At 44.0% G+C, this 19,653-nt stretch overlaps 1 protein-coding gene across 2 annotated transcripts in view; it reads right to left on the reverse strand.

Moving 5' to 3' along the window:
• The window catches only part of AFG2A (AFG2 AAA ATPase homolog A), a 275,456-nt gene extending 256,219 nt beyond the window's left edge, over positions 1–19,237 (reverse strand). For both annotated transcript variants that reach the window (XM_066233605.1, XM_066233616.1), the window contains exons 1-8: positions 19,029–19,237; positions 12,961–13,082; positions 11,861–12,018; positions 7,062–7,120; positions 5,828–6,472; positions 4,794–4,923; positions 2,441–2,497; positions 457–580 (exon numbers count right to left, since the gene is read on the reverse strand). In XM_066233605.1, coding sequence (XP_066089702.1) covers positions 457–580; positions 2,441–2,497; positions 4,794–4,923; positions 5,828–6,472; positions 7,062–7,120; positions 11,861–12,018; positions 12,961–13,082; positions 19,029–19,191 — 1,458 coding nt within the window. In that variant the 5' untranslated portion in view covers positions 19,192–19,237. The remainder of the gene's footprint in view (positions 1–456; positions 581–2,440; positions 2,498–4,793; positions 4,924–5,827; positions 6,473–7,061; positions 7,121–11,860; positions 12,019–12,960; positions 13,083–19,028) is intronic.
• Between the last annotated feature and the right edge of the window lie 416 nt (positions 19,238–19,653).

Consider the following 19,653-nt stretch of genomic DNA (forward strand, 5'->3'; position numbering starts at 1 on the left):
GGTAACAAGGTTAATTTCCTTTTAAATGTTGTACAAATACATTTTACCTTATTCTCACTTTCTTTCCTTTCACATACCCCAAAAGAATCAATTTATTCATGGGCATATAAAAGTTACTCATAAAATTTTTTGCAAATTACCCTAAAATTTAACCACTAAATCTTTCTTACTGATTTTTGCTTCAGGTTTTTAAATTAATAGCATTTCTTACAAAAGAAAGTCATTGTATATTATTTTATATGCTAGAAAAACATGACAGGTTATACTGTCCTATCAATTGCTAGGATATCTGCCAAAGAAAACTTCCTCTAGTTTTTAATGGCTAATATTTTCCCCTTATCCTAGAATAACCCAAAACTCAAAACATATTTGACAGTTTTTGCTACTACACATATACAAATGATTAAGACTTCCTTGTGTATTTCTATACAAAATCAATACTGGCGCTGTACTTACTGAACCAACACCATCCATCAGTGTCAGGAGCGAAGCTACAACTCTTTTCTCTACTTCATTCTGAGCCCCTTCTCTTTTTGGGCAAAGTGCATCCAGCTCATCAATAAAAATAATTGATGGGTGCCTAAAACCAAACAAGATGAATCCTCTAATATACATTTAATTTTTAAATTTGATACATGGCATTTCAATCAAAAAGTTAAATCTAAGTAGTTTTAATTTTATAAAAGAAACACATGTTACAGTTAAGATTTAGTTAATAACATTAAAGACAAAGGATGTTAAACTGAAAAGTCGCAGATTAATTCCTGCCCCGATATTGAACTCAGAACAATCACCATCCAGGGGACCCGCTCTGAATAGAGAGGACTGGGAGCCCCCCCTGCCCCCGTACAGGAGGGGAGTCCACACCCAAGAGAACTGCCCGCCGATGCCCCAAATCGCTATGCTGAGTCAGTTCAGAAACTGAGGCCAGAGTGGTTGTCTCTGGAAGCAGGTTTCAAATCCAAGGGAGAGATGGAGAAATGCTCTCTTTTATCTATTAAAAAAATACTTTCCAGATTATCAATGTTCCCAAAAAAAGATGTGAATTCTCTTGTAAGGGGAAACTTCAACTGCCAGGGACGTAACAATGACAAAAATACACTGAACGACAAGGTACTCCCTGGGTCTCAAACCTTCAGTATTCGAACAATAGACTCATTTCATCCACTATCATTGGAAAAAAACACCTTAAAAGTGGAAGTTCTTTTGATAAGCGAGCAGTAATTATGGTAAGTTAAATACCAAAACGATACAGGCACAGCTATAATACAAATAATATTACATTAGACCAAGTTATAGACCATAGTCTAATGCTCCTTACAATATAATGTGCTAGTTTAATCTGAGGAATAATCAATAAGAATCGTTGCTAAGGAGCAGAACATTTGTTCTTTTGAAGCAAAGTATAATAAAACAAAATTTAAAGTATAAATGACTACAACATATAATACTCAGGGAACTAGATATAATGACTATGCCTCAATGTCCTACAGAACGTTGTAAATGTATATGTAAAAGCAAAGTCACATATCATATAAGAGTCTTAATTCTTTTACCTTACGTAATTTTAAAAACTAAGATACTGAGATATAACTGACATATAACATGTTATCAGTTTCAGGTCCAAAACATATTGATTTAGTAGTTGTATTTTTGTGAAATGATTGTAAGTCTAGTCATGGTAACATCTGTCAATCTATAGTTAAAACACTTTTTTCTTGTAATAAGTTCTTTTAAGATCTACTCTCTTTACAACTTTCAAATATATAATACAGTTTATTAACTGTATTTATTTATGTACATTACATCCCCATGACTTATTTTTTTAATAACTGGACGTTTATACCTTTCACTACTTTATGATTTAATAACTAATTTATCAAACTTCCAAAAATAGTATTAAATAGGACTAAATTAGGCCCTGGGCCAGTTGGCTCAGTGGTAGAGCATCAGCCCAGCGTGTGGATGTCCTGGGTTCAATTCCCTGCCAGGGCAGAAAGGACAAGTGACCACCTGCTTCTCCACCCATCCCCTTCTCTCTGTCTCTCTCTCTCTTTTACTCCCACTGCCATGGCTCAAGTGAAGCAAGTTGGCCCAGGGCACTGAGGATGGCTCCCTGGCCTCTGCCTCAGGCTCTAAGAATAGCTTGGTCGCTGAGCAACAGAGAAATGCCCGACACGGGCAGAGCAACACCCCCTAGTGGGCTTGCCAGATGAATCCTGGTAGGGGCACATGTGGGAGTCTGTCTCTCTGCTTCTCTGCTTCGCACTTAAGAAAAATAAGAAATAGATTAGATAGAATATCATAAGATTTACAATCTATTTCTAGTGCTACCACTACTAGTTTTGCTCTAGTCTTTAATGCTTCATACAGTGTTGATATCTCTACTTTGATTAAGATAGCCTTATCCACTAATTTTAAACATGAAAATACAGAATACCGCAGAGTGGCTTCAGCGAATATCTGACGTAACCTTGCTTCAGTCTCCCCGTAGAATCTGCAACAAATAAAATACATTTAAGGATCAACTCAGTGTTTTTAAAACCTTGTTGCTAAAAGCTCGTCTGCCTTTCCAAATATTTCAGAATACTTAAAATAGTTCAAAAATTATTTCCAAACCTAATTTTTATATATATGAAAAAGCAAAATTAAAACATCTCAACATATGAAACATCCAGACAGAATACCAGGCAGCCATTAAAATAACAGCAACACACATTTAAGCAGAGCATTTCAGGCACTGAGAAAAGGTGACCACCAAGGCAGGTCAATTAGTCAAAATGTCTTGAGCATCTTAGCCTCCAGTCTGTAAAAAGGAACCACTGAAAGAGAACGACTTTGTAAACTCAGGACTCAGAGGGGTCAGCATGACAACCTTATGGTTGAGCTACAACTCCAGAGCTCTCCAATGAACTTACAAACCTGTAATGGCTTTCAGATTGAGAATCCGTTCGCTTTGCCTGGTGGATGCTGGTTATCTACATGCTACACAAGAGACTAAGAGACTTCTATGAAGCCATCAATGAGGAGGAATAGTTATATGAAGAGAAAAACATCTACATGGAATAACAGTGCTGGTTACTATGGATAGAGCTATATTAAGGGTCCTGAAATCATCAAATGATAGACTTTATAAATGCACATCATGTTCCTTGTTTCAGAATGTTAATGAGAAACAAGACAGCAAGCACAACCAGACCAGTATAGTCAGTTTCGTCCTTTCAAAGCTGCAGCCATTATCTCATCCTGTGCCCACAGACAACTTCTCAGATTTCTTTTATTATACCTTATAAAAGTGCCATGAGAATGGATATCATGTGTGATAATTAAGTTCTACATAATAAAAGTATCCAGTATTGCTAAATTTGCATGGTATTTTTAATATTTTAAGGTGAATTGTGCATTTGCAACTATAGTGCGGGTTTAGTCTTATTTTGCTATTTGCAAAGGCAATGTTTATTTTCTACCTGGCATGCGACCTATATTTGTGAAAAAAAAGAAACATTTATAAATTATTGTAAAACCAGCAGTCAACACCAAACAGAAATTTTTTAAAGTCACAGATGATTCATATATTTTGATTTTCCATTTCAGCTATTTTTGTCCAGAATTTTGTTTTAATTAAAAAGATACTTCCATTCACCTACTGAAACAAAGATTAACTAAGGAAGTAGCCCAAAGAAGTATGGTTTTTCTTCAAAAAAATAAGTATAAAACATGTTATACAGAGTTATGATGTTTTTATTTGATTACAACTGCTATTTTATTTTTTTAAAATTAGTGCTACAATGGTATCATAAACATAAGACTAAATGTTGGCCATGGCTGGGTAGCTCCATTGGTTAGTGTCATCAAAATATGCCAAGGTTGCAGGTTCAATCCCTACTCAGGGCACACACAAGAAGCAACCCTCGAATGCATGAATAAATGGCACATGTGAATGCTTCTCTCACCCCCTTCCTCTCTCTCTAAAATCAATAAAAAAATTTTTAAAGACTAAATACTGTTACACTTATTTAAAATCCACAGCTACTCAATAAATAACGTCTCCTTACTGTCCTGGGTTTACCTTATATAATTTAAACCTTTCTTAAAGGAAAGATTTTTATCTTTAGATAATTACCCCATTCTTTAAATCATTATAATTGGGGCTCAGTTTTCAATCTTATCTCAGAAATTTTGTTTCATTTATTATTACCAAGTAATAACAGCATAGACAGAGATTATCATCATAATAGATGTTTTTAATTTCTAATACTTTATCGTGATTTTGCAAGATACATAAAAATGCAATTATGTCTGATTTGTAGATATTAAAGAGCTCAGCTTATTGAGGAATCTAAATGCAACTAAATTAAATCTTTACTATATTGAGCCCTTAAAAACATTTTTTTTTTTTAGAGACAGAGGGAGAGAGAGAGTCAGAGAGAGGGATTGACAGGGACAGACAGACAGGAACGGAGAGATGAGAAGCATCAATCATTAGTTTTTTGTTGCGCGTTGCAACACCTTAGTTGTTCATTGATTGCTTTCTCATATGTGCCTTGACCACGGGCCTTCAGCAGATCGAGTAACCCCTTGCTCGAGCCAGCGACCTTGGGCTCAAGCTGGTGAACTTTTGCTCAAACCAGATGAGCCCACGCTTAAGCTGGCAACCTCGGGGTCTCGAACCTGGATCTTCCGCATCCCAGTCCGATGCTCTATCCACTGCGCCACCGCCTGGTCAGGCGAGCCCTTAAAAACATTTTAAGAATCTATTTAATAATACTGTTTATTCTATATTCTGCACCTACTTGCTTATAATTTCAGGACCATTGATGACAGTAACATTGGCTCCAACTTCATTAGCAATCGCCCTGGCAATCATTGTCTTCCCAGTTCCTGGGGGGCCATGGAGTAACACTCCTCTAGGGGGCGGAATTCCTAGAAGAAAAAGAAGAAATCACATGGGATTCAGCATTACTAGGCTTCTTTTAAGTGTTGTCATGACTTTTTAGTTAAAAATATAAATTTAACTATAAATTAGTTAAAAATATGAATTTACCTCGCATCACAAAAGTAAAGACCTTCTTTATTCTGCCCAGAAAGATGTGCTAACTAGCCCTAAACACTGATCTCCAGTGATGACTGCTTCTTTCTCCAGAGCCAACCTGGCCGGCACATTGTTAAGAGAAACTGGCTAGACCCCCACCCTGTTACCATGCCACACCCCACATTATCAAAACAAAGTCCAGACAACAACAAGAGCATAAAGCAAGCCACCAATCCCAATTTTCATCTAACCAGATGTCTTACAATATACAAGCATTCCTAGCAAAATGTCCATCCAAGGGCTCATTATACATACATATATATATATATATAAAGATTCATGAAAAAGAAAAAAAAAACAAAGAGATGGGATGCACCACTTACATGCAGAGAATTAGTAACCACAGAGAGGAATCCCTGACCTTCTTAGGAACCAAGTCACATTCTTATCCACTTGTCTCCATGCAGAGATGAGGACAGTTACCTCTCCTGAGTTTTACCCAGAGCATCTAAATGTTTGGCTTATTTCTTTAGTCATTACAGCTGATCTAGCCTGACAAGCCACTTACTGCAGATATAATACAAAAAACTGAAGTATGCAATTAAAAGAGATAAGGCTGTAACTAATTCATTACAACCTTCAGAGGCCAAGCATAGAAGAAAAGCTCACTTAAAAATGGCATCTTCCAAAGCAACTAATACCTCCTACCACACCAACCACCCAGAAAAGAAAAACAGGAAAGAGGGTGAGCAATTATTAGACAAAAAGAATGAACCAACTGCTTTGAAATCATACCATAATTCTTGAGTAGGTCAAATTCCTTGAAAGGAAGTTCAATTATTTCTCTAATTGAGTTCAGCTGATCATTTAAACCTCCTATCATGTCATAAGTTACTTTGAACTGCTTGTCTTGCTCTTTTGACTTTACACCAACTTTTGTAAAATTGACTCTGGTTGTTGAAGAAAGGAAATAAAAAGTATCAGTGTTGCACTTGGCTCCCAGACTGGCTGACTTCAGCAATCTCTCTTCATTGACAAGGGACTCATTTCCTTCTCGGGCAGACACAAAGCTACATTCAAGACCTGTGACTTCCTCTAGCCCAAGCCCACTGCTGCTACCAGGACTCTGTGTGACATCTGACAAACTGTCACCAGCTTTGTTTATCTTTCTGTCATCTACTGGTTTGCCAGGAGTCATGCTTGGTGCTGGGACCCGGGGCTCTTCTAGATCCAACTGGCTTAGCTGGAAGGACATATCCAGGGCACTGGCTTCGGCGCTGGACCGTCTGGAGGCCACTCCCTGGCCATCAGCATCAGGGTCACTCTGAAGCCTTCTCAGTATCATCCCATCTGCCCCTTTCACTCGCAACACTTGCAACTTGCATGGTCGTCCATAGAATGTAATGTACAGGAAGTTGCCTGGTAAAACAATCTTGCCATCTAGAAAATAATTTATTGAATATATATTACAATTTTTTTCCACTTAATGTTTAAATAGCAATTTGTTTCATCTATCAACAAATCTATCTGACTGAAAAGACTAAATCAAAGATGAGAGTATTAATAAAATAATTGTTACAAACAGTAAACACCCTAATATTCCCGTATTAGGGAGCCCTACCTAGAGATCAAAGAAAAACAAAACAGTTCTCTGAAATGGTGTGGCTTCTATTAACTACATTAACAAACAGGCAGCCTACTTCTGATGAGAAGCCAACCTAAAACACACCCTTACACCAGTACAGCACGGTAACACTTCCCACTGGAAAGAGCAAGAGCTCGAGGGTTCCAGTCCCAGTCCTCTCATGACTGTCTAGGGAAAAGGTGCATATTCTTCCTGGTGCTCAACTGCCAAGCAATGAATTGGGGTGGGGGGCCCACAACTCTATCTTAAAAGGATATCCATTCACTGCGGAGAATATTCTCTACACTATCTTGAAAAAAACAAGCATACAAGACCTCAAAGACACATTACTTTGTTTCCGCCTTGCTTATTAAAATTAAAAATACTGTTTCAAATATGTCTCACCTAGTTTTCTCAGAAGACAACCAGCCAACTGTTCTTCATTAACATCCACATTTTTATCACTGTAAGGGAGGAGATGGGGTAAATAGAAGTAAATGGTAAGTACACCAGAAACTTAAATATAATAAAAAATAACATGTGCATAGTTTGTACCATAGACCTAATCAAAAGCATAATTAGTTTACAACCTGGAAATTATTTACACAATTTTGGAATGACAATTTTCAGATAGTTCTTATAGCCAGGAAGATCTCATTTGCAGTTTGATGTCCTAGTGACCTAAATCAGTTCTTCAAAATATAAGGTACTATCCATTAATGGATCGTGAAATCATTTCAGTCAATCCTACCTAGCACTTTTTTAATAGAATACAAAAATGTCCGAGTAGCCTGACCAGGCGGTGGCAGTAGATAGTCCTGGGACTTTAAGGACCCAGGTTCAAAACCCTGAGGTCACAGGCCTGACTGCAGGCTCACCAGCCTAAATGCAAGGTTGCTAGCTTGAGCATGAGATCACAGGCATGACCCCAGGGTCACTGACTTGAGCCTGAAGGTCATTGGCTCAAAGCCCAACATCGCTGGCTTGAGCAAGGGGTCACTGGCTTGGCTGACGACCCCCCCCTGCCCCGGTCAAGGCACATATGAGAAAGCAATCAATGAATGACTAAGGTGCCACAACTGTAAGTTGATGCTTCTCATCTCTTTCCCTTCCTACCTGTCTATCCATGTCTGCCTGTGTCTATCTCGCCAAGAAAAAAAAAGAAAAAAAGAAAAAGTCAGAGTTTAATAGACACACAAAGGGTAAATATTGCTTTGTAAAACATTATTTTATCACACACACACATCTATATACTCATTGTATACAGGTACACACATGCGTGCATATGCATATATACATACACTGTAAATGTGTACGTATATACAATGAATTACAATGAAAAATGTTTATTTCCTAGTGTGTCAGTCAAAAACACTTATAAAACGTTGGTCCAAATTAATTAATCCCTTACTGAACTTGCCTGGCTTAGCAAAAGGCTTTTATTAATAGCTTATTTCTTTCTCTTTGTATAACTTAAAACTTATCTTTCAGTAAAAATAAATCCTATTTAGTAAGTACATTGTCTGAAAATGTAGAAATAAGAAAAAGGAGACTGGTACAATGAAATTTTGTTCTGGAGAAAGGGCATACCTACAAAAAATCACAATGTTTTTCTGTCTGATAAGTGCATTTACCAGAAAGGTTGCTTGTTTGAGTGCAGAAAACAGGCACGCCTAAAAATCACGGCACATAAAAAAAACACATCCTCAGAGAGTTCTCAAAACATGTATTTTTCCTCCTTCTCCACGTGCAAGCAGCACACATGGCCTACAGCTGGGAGCTCTGGCAGAAACCAGTGAAGGGGAGGGTCAGGCTCAGCAACAGGTGTATCAGCAGGCCCACCAGGGCCAGATCTAAGCCATGGCCTCCACTTCTCAGTAACGAAACCAATACAGTCAATCTTCATTATTTGTAGATACCCTATGCACAAATTCACCAACTTGCTAAAATTTATTTATAACCCCAAAATCAATACTAACAGAGCTTTCCCAGTCATTCATGGATGTGCATAAAGTAGGCAAGAAATCTGAGTCACACAACAGTTTGCCAGCCTCTTGTTTCAACTGTTACCACAGCTGACCAGAGGACAGCGACTGGTCGGAGATGGCAGGGGACAGTGCAGTGCAGAGTGCAAGTGCAGCTCCAGGACCTGCGGGGTCTAGAGCTCTGAACCCTAACTCCGGGACCTGAGGCGGTCTGGAGCTCTGAACCCTAACTCCGGGACCTGAGGCGGTCTGGAGCTCTGAACCCTAACTCCGGGACCTGAGGTGGTCTGGAGCTCTGAACCCTAACTCCGGGACCCGTGAGGTCTGGAGCTCTGAACCCTAACTCCGGGACCTGAGGCGGTCTGGAGCTCTGAACCCTAACTCCGGGACCCGTGAGGTCTGGAGCTCTGAACCCTAACTCCGGCAGCTGTCAGTGAAGCGGTCTCACTTCTGAACTCATCTTCTCTTTTGTAAAATAAAGAAAAGAGAACATGCCAGAATAAGTTGTTTTAAGGATTTAAGATATAATCTACATAAAATATATATACCTGCATATTTACATTAAACTATGGTAAATATATACACCCCTAGGGGCAATGGTTCAGTGTCTGCTAGTTCAGTGTTTGGGACAATTTTGCAGAACATACTACCACAGATGAGAATCAAGAATGTATTCAGGACCTGGGCAGTTGGCTCAGCAGTAGAACGCTGGCCTGGCGTGTGGAAGTCCCAGGTTTGATTCCCAGTCAAGGCACACAGGAGAAGCAACCATCTGCTTCTCCACCCTTCCCCCTCCCCCTTCTCTCTCTCTCATTCTCTCCTGCAGCCATGGCTCAAATGAGCAAGTTGGCCCTGGGCACTGAGGATGACTCATGTCCTCGCCCCGAGCACTAAAATAGCTCAGTTGCTGAGCAAAGGAGCAGCGGCACTAGATAGGCAGAGCATCAGCCCAGACAGGGGTTGCTGGATGGATCCTGGTCAGGGCACACATGGGTGTCTATCTCTCTGCCTCCCCGTATCTCACTTGATTTAAAAAAATAAATAAATAAAACTATTCATATAGAAAAGAGGAGAAATAAAAGAAAATGTCATTCATCAAATTTCAAATGTATGGATAAACTAAAGAGGAAATTATACTGTATGTCTTCCTAAAAGCTTAAATTTACTTGTCTATAGAATTCTGAATCCAATTATACTTATATTGTTTCTATTCATTAAACTCTGAAGATAAATTTATAAATACGTACAGTATCGGCCCTGGCCGGTTGGCTCAATGGTAGAGCGTCGGCCTGGCATGCAGGAGTCCAGGGTTTGATTCCTGGCCAGGGCACACAGGAGAAGTGCCCATCTGCTTATCCACCCCTCCCCCTCTCCTTCCGCTCTGTCTCTCTCTTCCCCTCCCACAGCCAAGGCTCCATTGGAGCAAAGTTGGCCCGGGCGCTGAGGATGGTTCTGTGGCCTCTGCCTCAGGCGCTAGAATGGCTCTGGTCGCAACAGTGCAACACCCCAGATGGGCAGAGCATCGTACCCTGGTAGGCGTGCCAGGTGGATCCCAGTTGGGCGCATGCGGGAGTCTGTCTGACTGCCTCCCCGTTTCCAACTTCAGAAAAATACAAATATATATATATATATATATATATATATATATATATACACACACACACACACACACACACAGTAACAGTAAAAACACTCAACCAGTTTTGCTTTTAAAAACAGAATGGGTGGAGGCCTGACCTGTGGTGGCACAATAGATAAAGCATCGACCTGGAACACTGAGGTCGCCATTTCAAAACCCTGGGCTTCCCCGGTCAAGGCATATATGGGAGTTAATGCTTCCTGCTTCTCCCCCCTTTTCTCTATGTCCCTCTGTCTCTGTCTCTTTCCTCTCTCTCTAAAAAATGAATAAAATCTAAAAATAAATAAATAAAAACAGAGTATTTAAGAATGGGTGGCCCTGGCCTGACCAGGCAGTGGCGCAGTGAATAGAGTGTCAGACTGGGAAGCAGATGACCCAGGTTCAAAACCCCAAGGTTGCAGGCTTGAGCGCAGGCTCACCACCTTGAGCGCGGGGTTGCTGGCTTGAATGTGGGATCATGGACATGACCCCATGATTGTTGGCTTGAGGAAGGGGTCACTCACTCTACTGTAGCCCCCAGGTCAAGGCACATATGACAAAGCAGTCAATGAACAACAAAGGAGCCGCAATGAAGAATTGATGCTTCTTATCTCTCTCCCTTCCTGCCTGTCTGTCCCTGTCTGTCACAAACACATACCAAAAAAAAAAAAAAGGGTGGCCCCAACCAGTTAGCTCAGTTGGTTAAGACTATCATCACAAAACAACAAAGTATGGGTTCAATCCCCAATCAGGGCACACACAGGAAGCAAACAATGAATGCACAACTGAGTGGAACAACAAATGAATGCTTCTCTTCCCCCTCCCTCCCCTCTCTCTCCCTTCCTCTCTGTGTCTCTCTAAAAAACAATCAAGAAATAAAACCCTGGCCAGATAGGTCAGTGGGCTGAAGCATCGTCCCAGAGAAGAGGTTGCTGGTTCAATTCCTGGGTCAGGGCATATACAGGAATGTCTAGATATTCCTGTCTCTCTCTCCCTGCCTCTCAAAAAAAGGGGGGAAGGGGATGCAGATCAAATCATTTCCACTAGAAGGAGCTCTAAACTTACTAATGCAATGTTTCAGATACAGTACAACTGAAGGATTTAAGCAGCAGATTAATTATTGATGTTTCTTATTGAGAATTAAGTTTCTTGACTAAGATCTGCTGGCTGCCACATTTAAAACATAAGTTTGTTTTTTTTTAATAAAAAATTGAAAACCAAGCTCCCATGGAATACCTATGCAGGTTTCCCTCCATAGCAGGTCATCATTATCACCTCTGAGCACCACGCCCTGGAGAGGTGACAGATCATCAAAATTCCAGTCAACTGAGTGTATGCCTGCAGCACTGTCTAGGAAGACTTTGTTTGAAAACCAGAATAAAAATATCTTATTAATAGCTTTTTATAATTATAAGTCAAAATAAGATTTTACACATATTGGTTAAATAAAATATATAATTACCATTCATTTCACATGTTTCTCTTTCCTTTTTAAAAGTGATTACTAAAAAATGCAAAATTGTATATGTGGTTCACATTTCTCACTTCTATGATATTTCTATTGGGCAGCAACGATTCAGTGACCAAAGGAAAAACCAAACCTGAGTGTCACGTCCATCTCCTCAGCCTGCAGCACAGCACCCACCAGAGGCTGGACATGGATGGCATCTCCAATCCGGACGCCCACATTCTTCTGGGCGATTTCACTCAAGCCAACCTTGCCTCCAGGAAACCCTGACACGGGCCAGGCCGTATAGACCTGCCCAGAACACAGGGAATAAAAACACAACAAAATAAACGTTCACAGAAATCAGCAATTTATACAGCAGAAACCAAAGCACAGTCCTTATCCCAAAGGGGTTACAAGCAAGTTTCTATAGATATTACATCTTCTTATGAAGATTAGGAATGACTCTACAGTGAAAATGGTGGGAGATTTGAGGAGTTGGGTGAGGAAAAGAGCACATGAGAGAAAATGAGAGAAAATCCTGAGGGCAAGCTGACTGTCAGGGAAACCAGCCTGAGCACAAACCACACCGAGGAAACACCGTAGCTGGCACAAGAGCTCCGTGGGAACTGGGACCTCATCTGACAAATGTTAAGCTCCAGATAGTGAGCTGAGCTCATACATTAGTGTCTTCTCTTTCACAAGACACAGTAAATAGTTTTCAAAAGTATAAACCCAGAACAATGACAAGACTGGGAGGCGTGACATCAGCAGATAAGAGATTTCAAAGCCTTTCCAGGCAGCCCCAGCACAGACAAGAACACTGAGTAATGAAGCAAAGAAGATATGGCAGGGGCGGGGGCGGGGGCAGGGGACCCCGCCGCAGAAAAGGCCAAGCTGCCAACTAAGGCAACAAGGAGAAACACAGCTGAACAGGAGGAGGGAAATCAGATGCTTGTGTACAGAGAAATGACCTTCATACCCTGCCTGCACCAGTGTTTCTGTAGAGAAAAGTAACAGATTGGCAAGAATAAGGACACGGGAGTGTATGTCTCACTACCTCCCAAGGAAAGGCCTCTCTCCCTCCATTATGAACTTAGGGGCTATGTTCCCACTGTAGTCACAGACATCAAAGGAGGGAAAAGTTTACACAAGTGTGATTAAAATCATTTTTCATTTTTCCTGCTTGTGTTGAAAATTACAATCAAAAGCCTCTCAAATCTTCCCAATCTGAGGAAGTGACAGGACTCTTACCTCTTGCTTTCCATGTAAACTGGTAAGCAGCACTGGTCGACCTATACATATATTTGCAGCCTTCATAGTGCTGAGTCCAAGTTGAACAAGGGAATTCTGGAACTTTTTAGGAACTTTGTCATCTAACAAGAAGGAAAAGAAAATTATTTTTGTGCTAGTTTGTAACTGAACTTATGACATGCTTTCTTCTTGGAGGAAATAAAAATCCTCTAGCCATATAACCACCTGAATGCACTTACCATACCCTGAAGAAACCACTATTCTGACTTTTCTTACTAGAACAGACTTAAAACCAGACCTTTTGAGGATCCACTGACAGTAGGAGTGCTAACTTAAAAAAATAAATAAATTATGAAGTAGATATTAGTTTTCATTATTTAAATTTGTTTTCTAATTTCATGAAGAACTGAATACACTTGCCACAGGGCATCTCTGAGCTTTCCATATTACAGGTTCTAAGTTGAGCTGGTTACTGGTACTCAAAGACTTGAACTGGAGACCGCACATCATCTGGCTCGAGAGGGTTAAGTCATGTTTCCACTTCCTACCCACATACAGTGGTCCCTCGCCATATCGCAGTTCACTTTTCAAGGTCTCACTGTATTGCAGATTTTTAAATTGTCTATATCTAATTTTGTATTGCAGGTTTTTTGCTATATCATGGGATTCTACAGTACATAGGTATTTTTATATATTTATTATTTTATTTTAGTGGTTAAATAAGCAAAGTAAGTGTGGCAAAAGTTAATAAGAGTGTGGGAAACGTTTATAATAGTGTGGGGACGGTTTATAAAGCCTTAAAATATATATAAATAATAAAATAAATATATAAAGTCACTACTTCGCGAACTTTCGACTATCACGGGGTGGGGGTTCTGGAACCTAACCCCCGTGACAGATGAGGGACCACTGTACTAACAATCGACTTTTCTTCTCTGTTCCCAAGAGAACAGGCATAACAGTAACCTCTTTTTTTTTTTCTTTTTTTTCTAATTTTTCTGAAGCTGGAAACGGGGAGAGACAGTCGGACAGACTCCCGCATGCGCCCAACCGGGGTCCACCAGGAACGCCCACCAGAGGCAACGCTCTGCCCCACCAGGGGGCGATGCTCTGCCCCTCCGGGGCGTCCCTCTACCGCGACCAGAGCCACTCCAGCACCTGGGGCAGAGGCCAAGGAGCCATCCCCAGCACCCGGGCCATCTTTGCTCCAATGGAGCCTCGGCTACGGGAGGGGAAGAGAGAGACAGAGAGGAAGGAGAGGGGGAGGGGTGGAGAAGGAGATGGGCGCTTCTCCTGTGTGCCCTGGCCAGGAATCGAACCGGGACTTCTGCACGCCAGGCCGACGCTCTACCACTGAGCCAACTGGCCAGGGCCAACAGTAACCTCTTGAAGGAGTACATTTACACTGACTGAAATGACCATTAGTGATTTCACCTCTGGGTCAAAGAAGGGGCCCATGCCTCTTTCTTTTTTGTTCATTAGATTCCACATATAAGCGAGGCCACACAGTATATGTCTTTCTGACTGGCTTATTTCCCTCAGCATAATCATCTCCAGGTCCACCCCAGAGGCATGGCTGCACGAGACAGACAGCTGGCAGACAGGAAGGGGTGGGGGGCCGGATGAAAGAAGGTGAAGGGATGAGCCTGAAAACGCGTACTCATAGCATGTAGACACAGTTATCAGTGTGGTGACAGCCAGAGAACGGAGAAGGAGGGCGGAGGGGGCAGAGGGGGCACAAAAAGAGACTTTGCTTGGGGCAGAGAGTGCTTGTGGTGTTCAGAAGGTGTTATACACTCAAAACCTGTATGGTTTTACAAACCGATGTCATCCCAAAATATTCAAAAGAAAGGCGGGCCCTAGCCGGTTGGCTCAGTGGTAGAGTGTCGGCCTGGCATGCAGAAGTCCTGGGTTCGATTCCCGGCCAGGGCACACAGGAGAAGCGCCCATCTGCTTCTCCACCCCTCCCCCTCTCCTTCCTCTCTGTCTCTTTCTTCCCCTCCCGCAGCTGAGGCTCCACTGGAGCAAAGATGGCCCGGGCGCTGGGGATGGCTCCTTGGCCTCTGCCCCAGGCGCTAGAGTGGCTCTGGTCGCGGTAGAGGGACGTCCCGGAGGGGCAGAGCATCGCCCCCTGGTGGGCGTGCCGGGTAGATCCCGGTAGGGGGCATGTGGGAGTCTGTCTGACTGTCTCTCCCCGTTTCCGGCTTCAGAAAAATACAGAAAAAAAAAAAGAAGAAGAAAGGCGGCAGCGGTGGTGGCAGAGGTGGAGGTGCGGTGGTGGCAGAGGTGGAGGCGCAGCGGTGGCAGTGGCGGCGGCAGAGGTGAGCTGTCCCTCCTCTGAGGGATTTAACACCAGAATATTCATTTGCTTTAGTCTGACTCCCCCAAACTGCACTGCTTTAAGGCAGGAACTGGGTCACACTTATCTTCGTATCTGCAGTGCCTAGCAGGGCAGCACACAGAGCAGCTGCACACTAAATATTTGTGAAATGAATGAATGTGGTAGATGAATACATAGTATTTTTCTTTTCAGCAAAAATCCATAAAATACTTTTTCTTTTCTTTTAGAGAGGCCAGAAGAGTGAGACAGAGAGATAGGAACATCGAGTTACTGCGGTGTGTGCCCTGACCAGATGGAACCAGCAACCTCTGTGTGGCGGGAGGACGCTCCAACCAACCAAGGAATCTGGCCAGGCCTTAATTTATTTATTGACTGGTTTTTAGAGACAGAGAAAGAAAGGGAGACAGAGGGAAGCAGTCATTTGTTGTTCTACTCAGTCATGCATTCTCTGGTTCCCGTGTGTGCCCTGACCGGGCATCAAACTCACAACCTTGTTGTTTTGGGAAGTGCTCTTAACAGACTGAGCTAACCAGCCAGGGCCAAATCCATAAAACACTCACTTTATTATAAAATTACAGACATACACCATAATCATAGTTATAACTAATATTAGTGTTTAGTGTTCCTTAATAACCAGAAAAACAGCTCTTTTGCAATTAAAAAGTAATTAAGTCAGTGAAAGCAGACCAAGAGGCATGTCTGATTTACATGACTCTGCACAACAAAACAGCTCCCCAAACGTTTACTCTCCTGTCAAATAAACAGATCCAGAAAAATAATGTCACAGATGAACGGTACTGAGTATAAAATAAAATGAGCATATTTCATATGAAAGGCTGAAAATGAACTCAACTTTCCCATGAACATCTGGTCTCTCAGTCTGCCCATCAGTCATAGCAAGGTGTCCTGCTGGCTGACCTGGTAGGTGACGTTCAGTTTCAGCCACTTCTTTCTTCCTGAACTTGTCATTACATGTCCCTCGTGACAGTTACCTCAGAGGCATATCCGTCCTCAGCGAGCGACATTCTGGGTTTCTTCCCTTGCTTCCCTGGCACCCCGCACATTTGCCAGGCCCCAGGACATGACAGACTGCCTCCTCCCCACCAGCGTGGGGGTCGTGCTCAGATCCCACCCACGGGCCTCCTTCCCCAGACAGCTCCACTGACCCCTCTGCTTACAACACACAGACCTCATCAACCAGTCCTCATTCCTCGAATACTTTCAGAATATATTTTGACATCCACTGTCCCCGTCACTAACCTCACATTTACTGAGCACGTATGTGCCAGAGGAGCTAATGAGAGAGTAAAGGTGATTCCAAACAACCATCCATGCTTCACTCAACCAATCAGCAAACCTTTACTATGCGCCTAGGATGTGGCAGACACTACACTATGCTCGACAGTGGGAACAGAAAACAGTCCTTGGCTTCACGGTTTACAATCTAACAGAACAGTTACTGAACAATCACGGAATAACAGCATAAACTAAAATTAATGCAATAAAAAAAACGACCCAAAGTGCTAGAAAGCCTTTAATGTGGGATCTGACCTAATGTGGAAGAATAAGAGAAAGCCTCTCCAAGGAAGTCATGTTCCAATTCAGATCTGAAGAGCAGGAATTAAGTAAACGAAGAGGATAAAAGGTAACTCTGAGCAAAGAGAAGAGCATGTACGGAGGTTGTGGGCAGAAGAGAGCACTATACACAGGAGGGCAGAGAGACCAGTGGGGGACAAGCAGGGCCACATAAGGTCAAGACCAGGCAGGGCAGCAGGCGATCTCAAGTTGCTGGTCTTGATTCTGACTGCTGGCCAGGGAGGGGTGAACAGAAGGGTGGGGACAGGACCTGCGTGTACAAGGCGCTCCAGCTGCAGAGCAGGGAGTAACTGGAAGGGCCAGTGTGCTTGGCTGTGCAGTGAGAGGACCATGCCTGGGATTACAGAGAAACTGGGAACAGTGGGAAGAACAGCAGTGTGGGAAACTGAGGTGACGGACAGAACGTGGTGGTAGACTGCAGAAGGGAGATGGAAGACATGACAGACATGACTCCTAGGTTTCTAAATTCTGAAACGGGAAAAACTGAACCAGCTCAGAGTCTGTTTTGTTGCAGGAAATGTGAGTTCTTGAGGTCAGTCTTAAAGTACCTTTGAAAACAGAAGAGGTGTCGTCTGATACTATTCAAAGTGTGGTGGCAAACTATTTGCTACTGGGTCCCGAAGAGATGAGTAGAGAAAGTAAAAATGAGTGTTTAGAAGACTAATACAATTGACAAAGTAATCTTATTTCTGTTGAATCTAACAGAATTTCTCTTTTTAACTTATTTTTCTAACAAATTATTGTTATTGTATTTTACAACAGTGCTAATCTGTGACATAGCTTAAACTTTAAAACCCTCCCTACAGAGTTGGGAGAAGCATTGGTCTTGCGCAGCGATCTGCACCCAGTGTGTCGCATTTTTAAAACGTGCCATCCTTGACTCTTTAGTCTGGGGCCTGGACTTCTCCTTAGATCTTCAAATAAAGAAAGGAAAACGGCCTACACAACAGCCATCCACCGTGAATGAATCAAAATTATACTATGTTTTTTATCAGACCGGCAAAAATACCGCGTATGTACTTTCGTTGTGCCACGGAATTGTGGTAATGACTTGTGTGCCAGCAGTGGAAAAAGGTTGACGATCACTGGTCTCCACAAGAGAATCCAGACCCACACACGTAGTATAAGAGACACACACAAATCTGGGAAGTCTGCAGTGGCAGGCCTGCAGAGAGAGGACACAGGGAGGGGGACTCCAGGACTGGCCGCCAGGCGGAAGACCTGGGCTGGAGGGCGGGCTGACCACCTACCAACTAAAGGAAGAACTACAAGTTTAGGAAGTGAAGCGTGTCAAGGAGGGGGACACTAGGGTTAACGCCAGACGTCAAGCCCGGTCAGGCCGACGCCGGCCCCCAGGGTTCGTGAACACTGCACAGCCTTTGTCACTCACACGGGTGGGGTCACACGCATGCACAAGCCGAGGCCAGCCTCGAGGGTCCACTCACGCAGGCGGGGAAACAAGCTAGGTCTACCGGAGGGCGTCACCCACGCACAGTCCAAGGCTGGCCCCGGGGGTCCGTGAACACGGGACGCCCTTGGTCACTCACACAGGTGGGGGTCACACATGCACAGGCCGAGGCCGGCCCGGGGTCCAGGTCGCTCCCGCGGGTGGATGGGGGTCACGCACGCACAGGCCGAGGCCGGCCCCGTGTGCTAAGCCCGGCCGGCGGCTCGCGGTCCCGCATATCGGCACTGGGACAACGCCCCGGCCGGGCGGCCGGGCGGCCGAGCGGCCGCCGCGGAAGCTGCAAGAGGGGCGTGGCGCGTGCCCCCCACCCGGGCCCCGGCGGGGACGAGGCGCGAAGGAGGCAGCCTGGCCCACAACAGAGCCGGCCGCGAAGGCAGAGCCTGGGCGGCTGTGCGAGCGAAAGCCATCGCGGGTACCCGGAGGCGCGGGGACGCCCCTCGGGGAGGACGCGTCCCCCGTGCGCCGGGAAACGTGTCGTCCATCTTCTGTACCGGAGGTCAAGTCTCAGGTGCAAGTCGCCGATTCCAGGCAGCGTATAAAAGGGGCCGTGGAGCCGGTCATGGGGGAGCCCCCGGGCCTCCCGCCGGCAGTCCGTGCCCGGCGCCCCGCACCCCCGGCCTCGCCCGGCCCCGGCCCCGCCAGCCGCCTTCCCGCCGCGCTCACCCTTCTCTAAGAAGTTGATCACCGCCAGAGTCCCGGCCGGCGCCGCGAAGCCGATGTCGGCAGAGGCAGCCGAGGCTCCCCCGAGGGAGCGAGCCACGGAGGGCGACGGCGACCCCCTGTCGGAGCTCCGGTTGGGCCGTTTTCTGTTCTTCTTGGAAGACATGATCGGAAGGCAGCCTGGAGGTTGAAGCAGCGAAGCCGGCTCAACGTGCGCGCTTCACTAACGGGAAAAACTTCCGGGGCAGAAGTCAGCGAGGCTCCACCTCCGCGCCGTAATTACCCGAATGAAGCTCATAGGGGGGGAGGGGCGAAGAGGACAAAGAATCGAGCGTCTCCAGAACCCGCGGTCATTAAGGTTCTTCTGCAGAAGAAGGCTGATTAAGAGGATGGAACCGGCGTTTAGATTGTACATTTCTGAAAGGCAGGACTTCTTCGTTTGTCCTTCCACCTTCCCCATCCCTGAACACACGTGCGTTGAATTAAAGTTTAATTATAGTTTAATTATTAAACTGTAGCGGGGTGGGGAATAGTGGGCAAGTTTCTTCCCCTTTTCCTGTAGCCGTGAAAACTCCTGAGAGGCTCTGGTGGACAGGACTTGGCGGTTTCCTGGGCATAGGGCTGCAAA

This window comes from Saccopteryx bilineata, chromosome 1, assembly GCF_036850765.1.
Source record: "Saccopteryx bilineata isolate mSacBil1 chromosome 1, mSacBil1_pri_phased_curated, whole genome shotgun sequence".
Lineage (NCBI taxonomy): Eukaryota > Metazoa > Chordata > Mammalia > Chiroptera > Emballonuridae > Saccopteryx > Saccopteryx bilineata.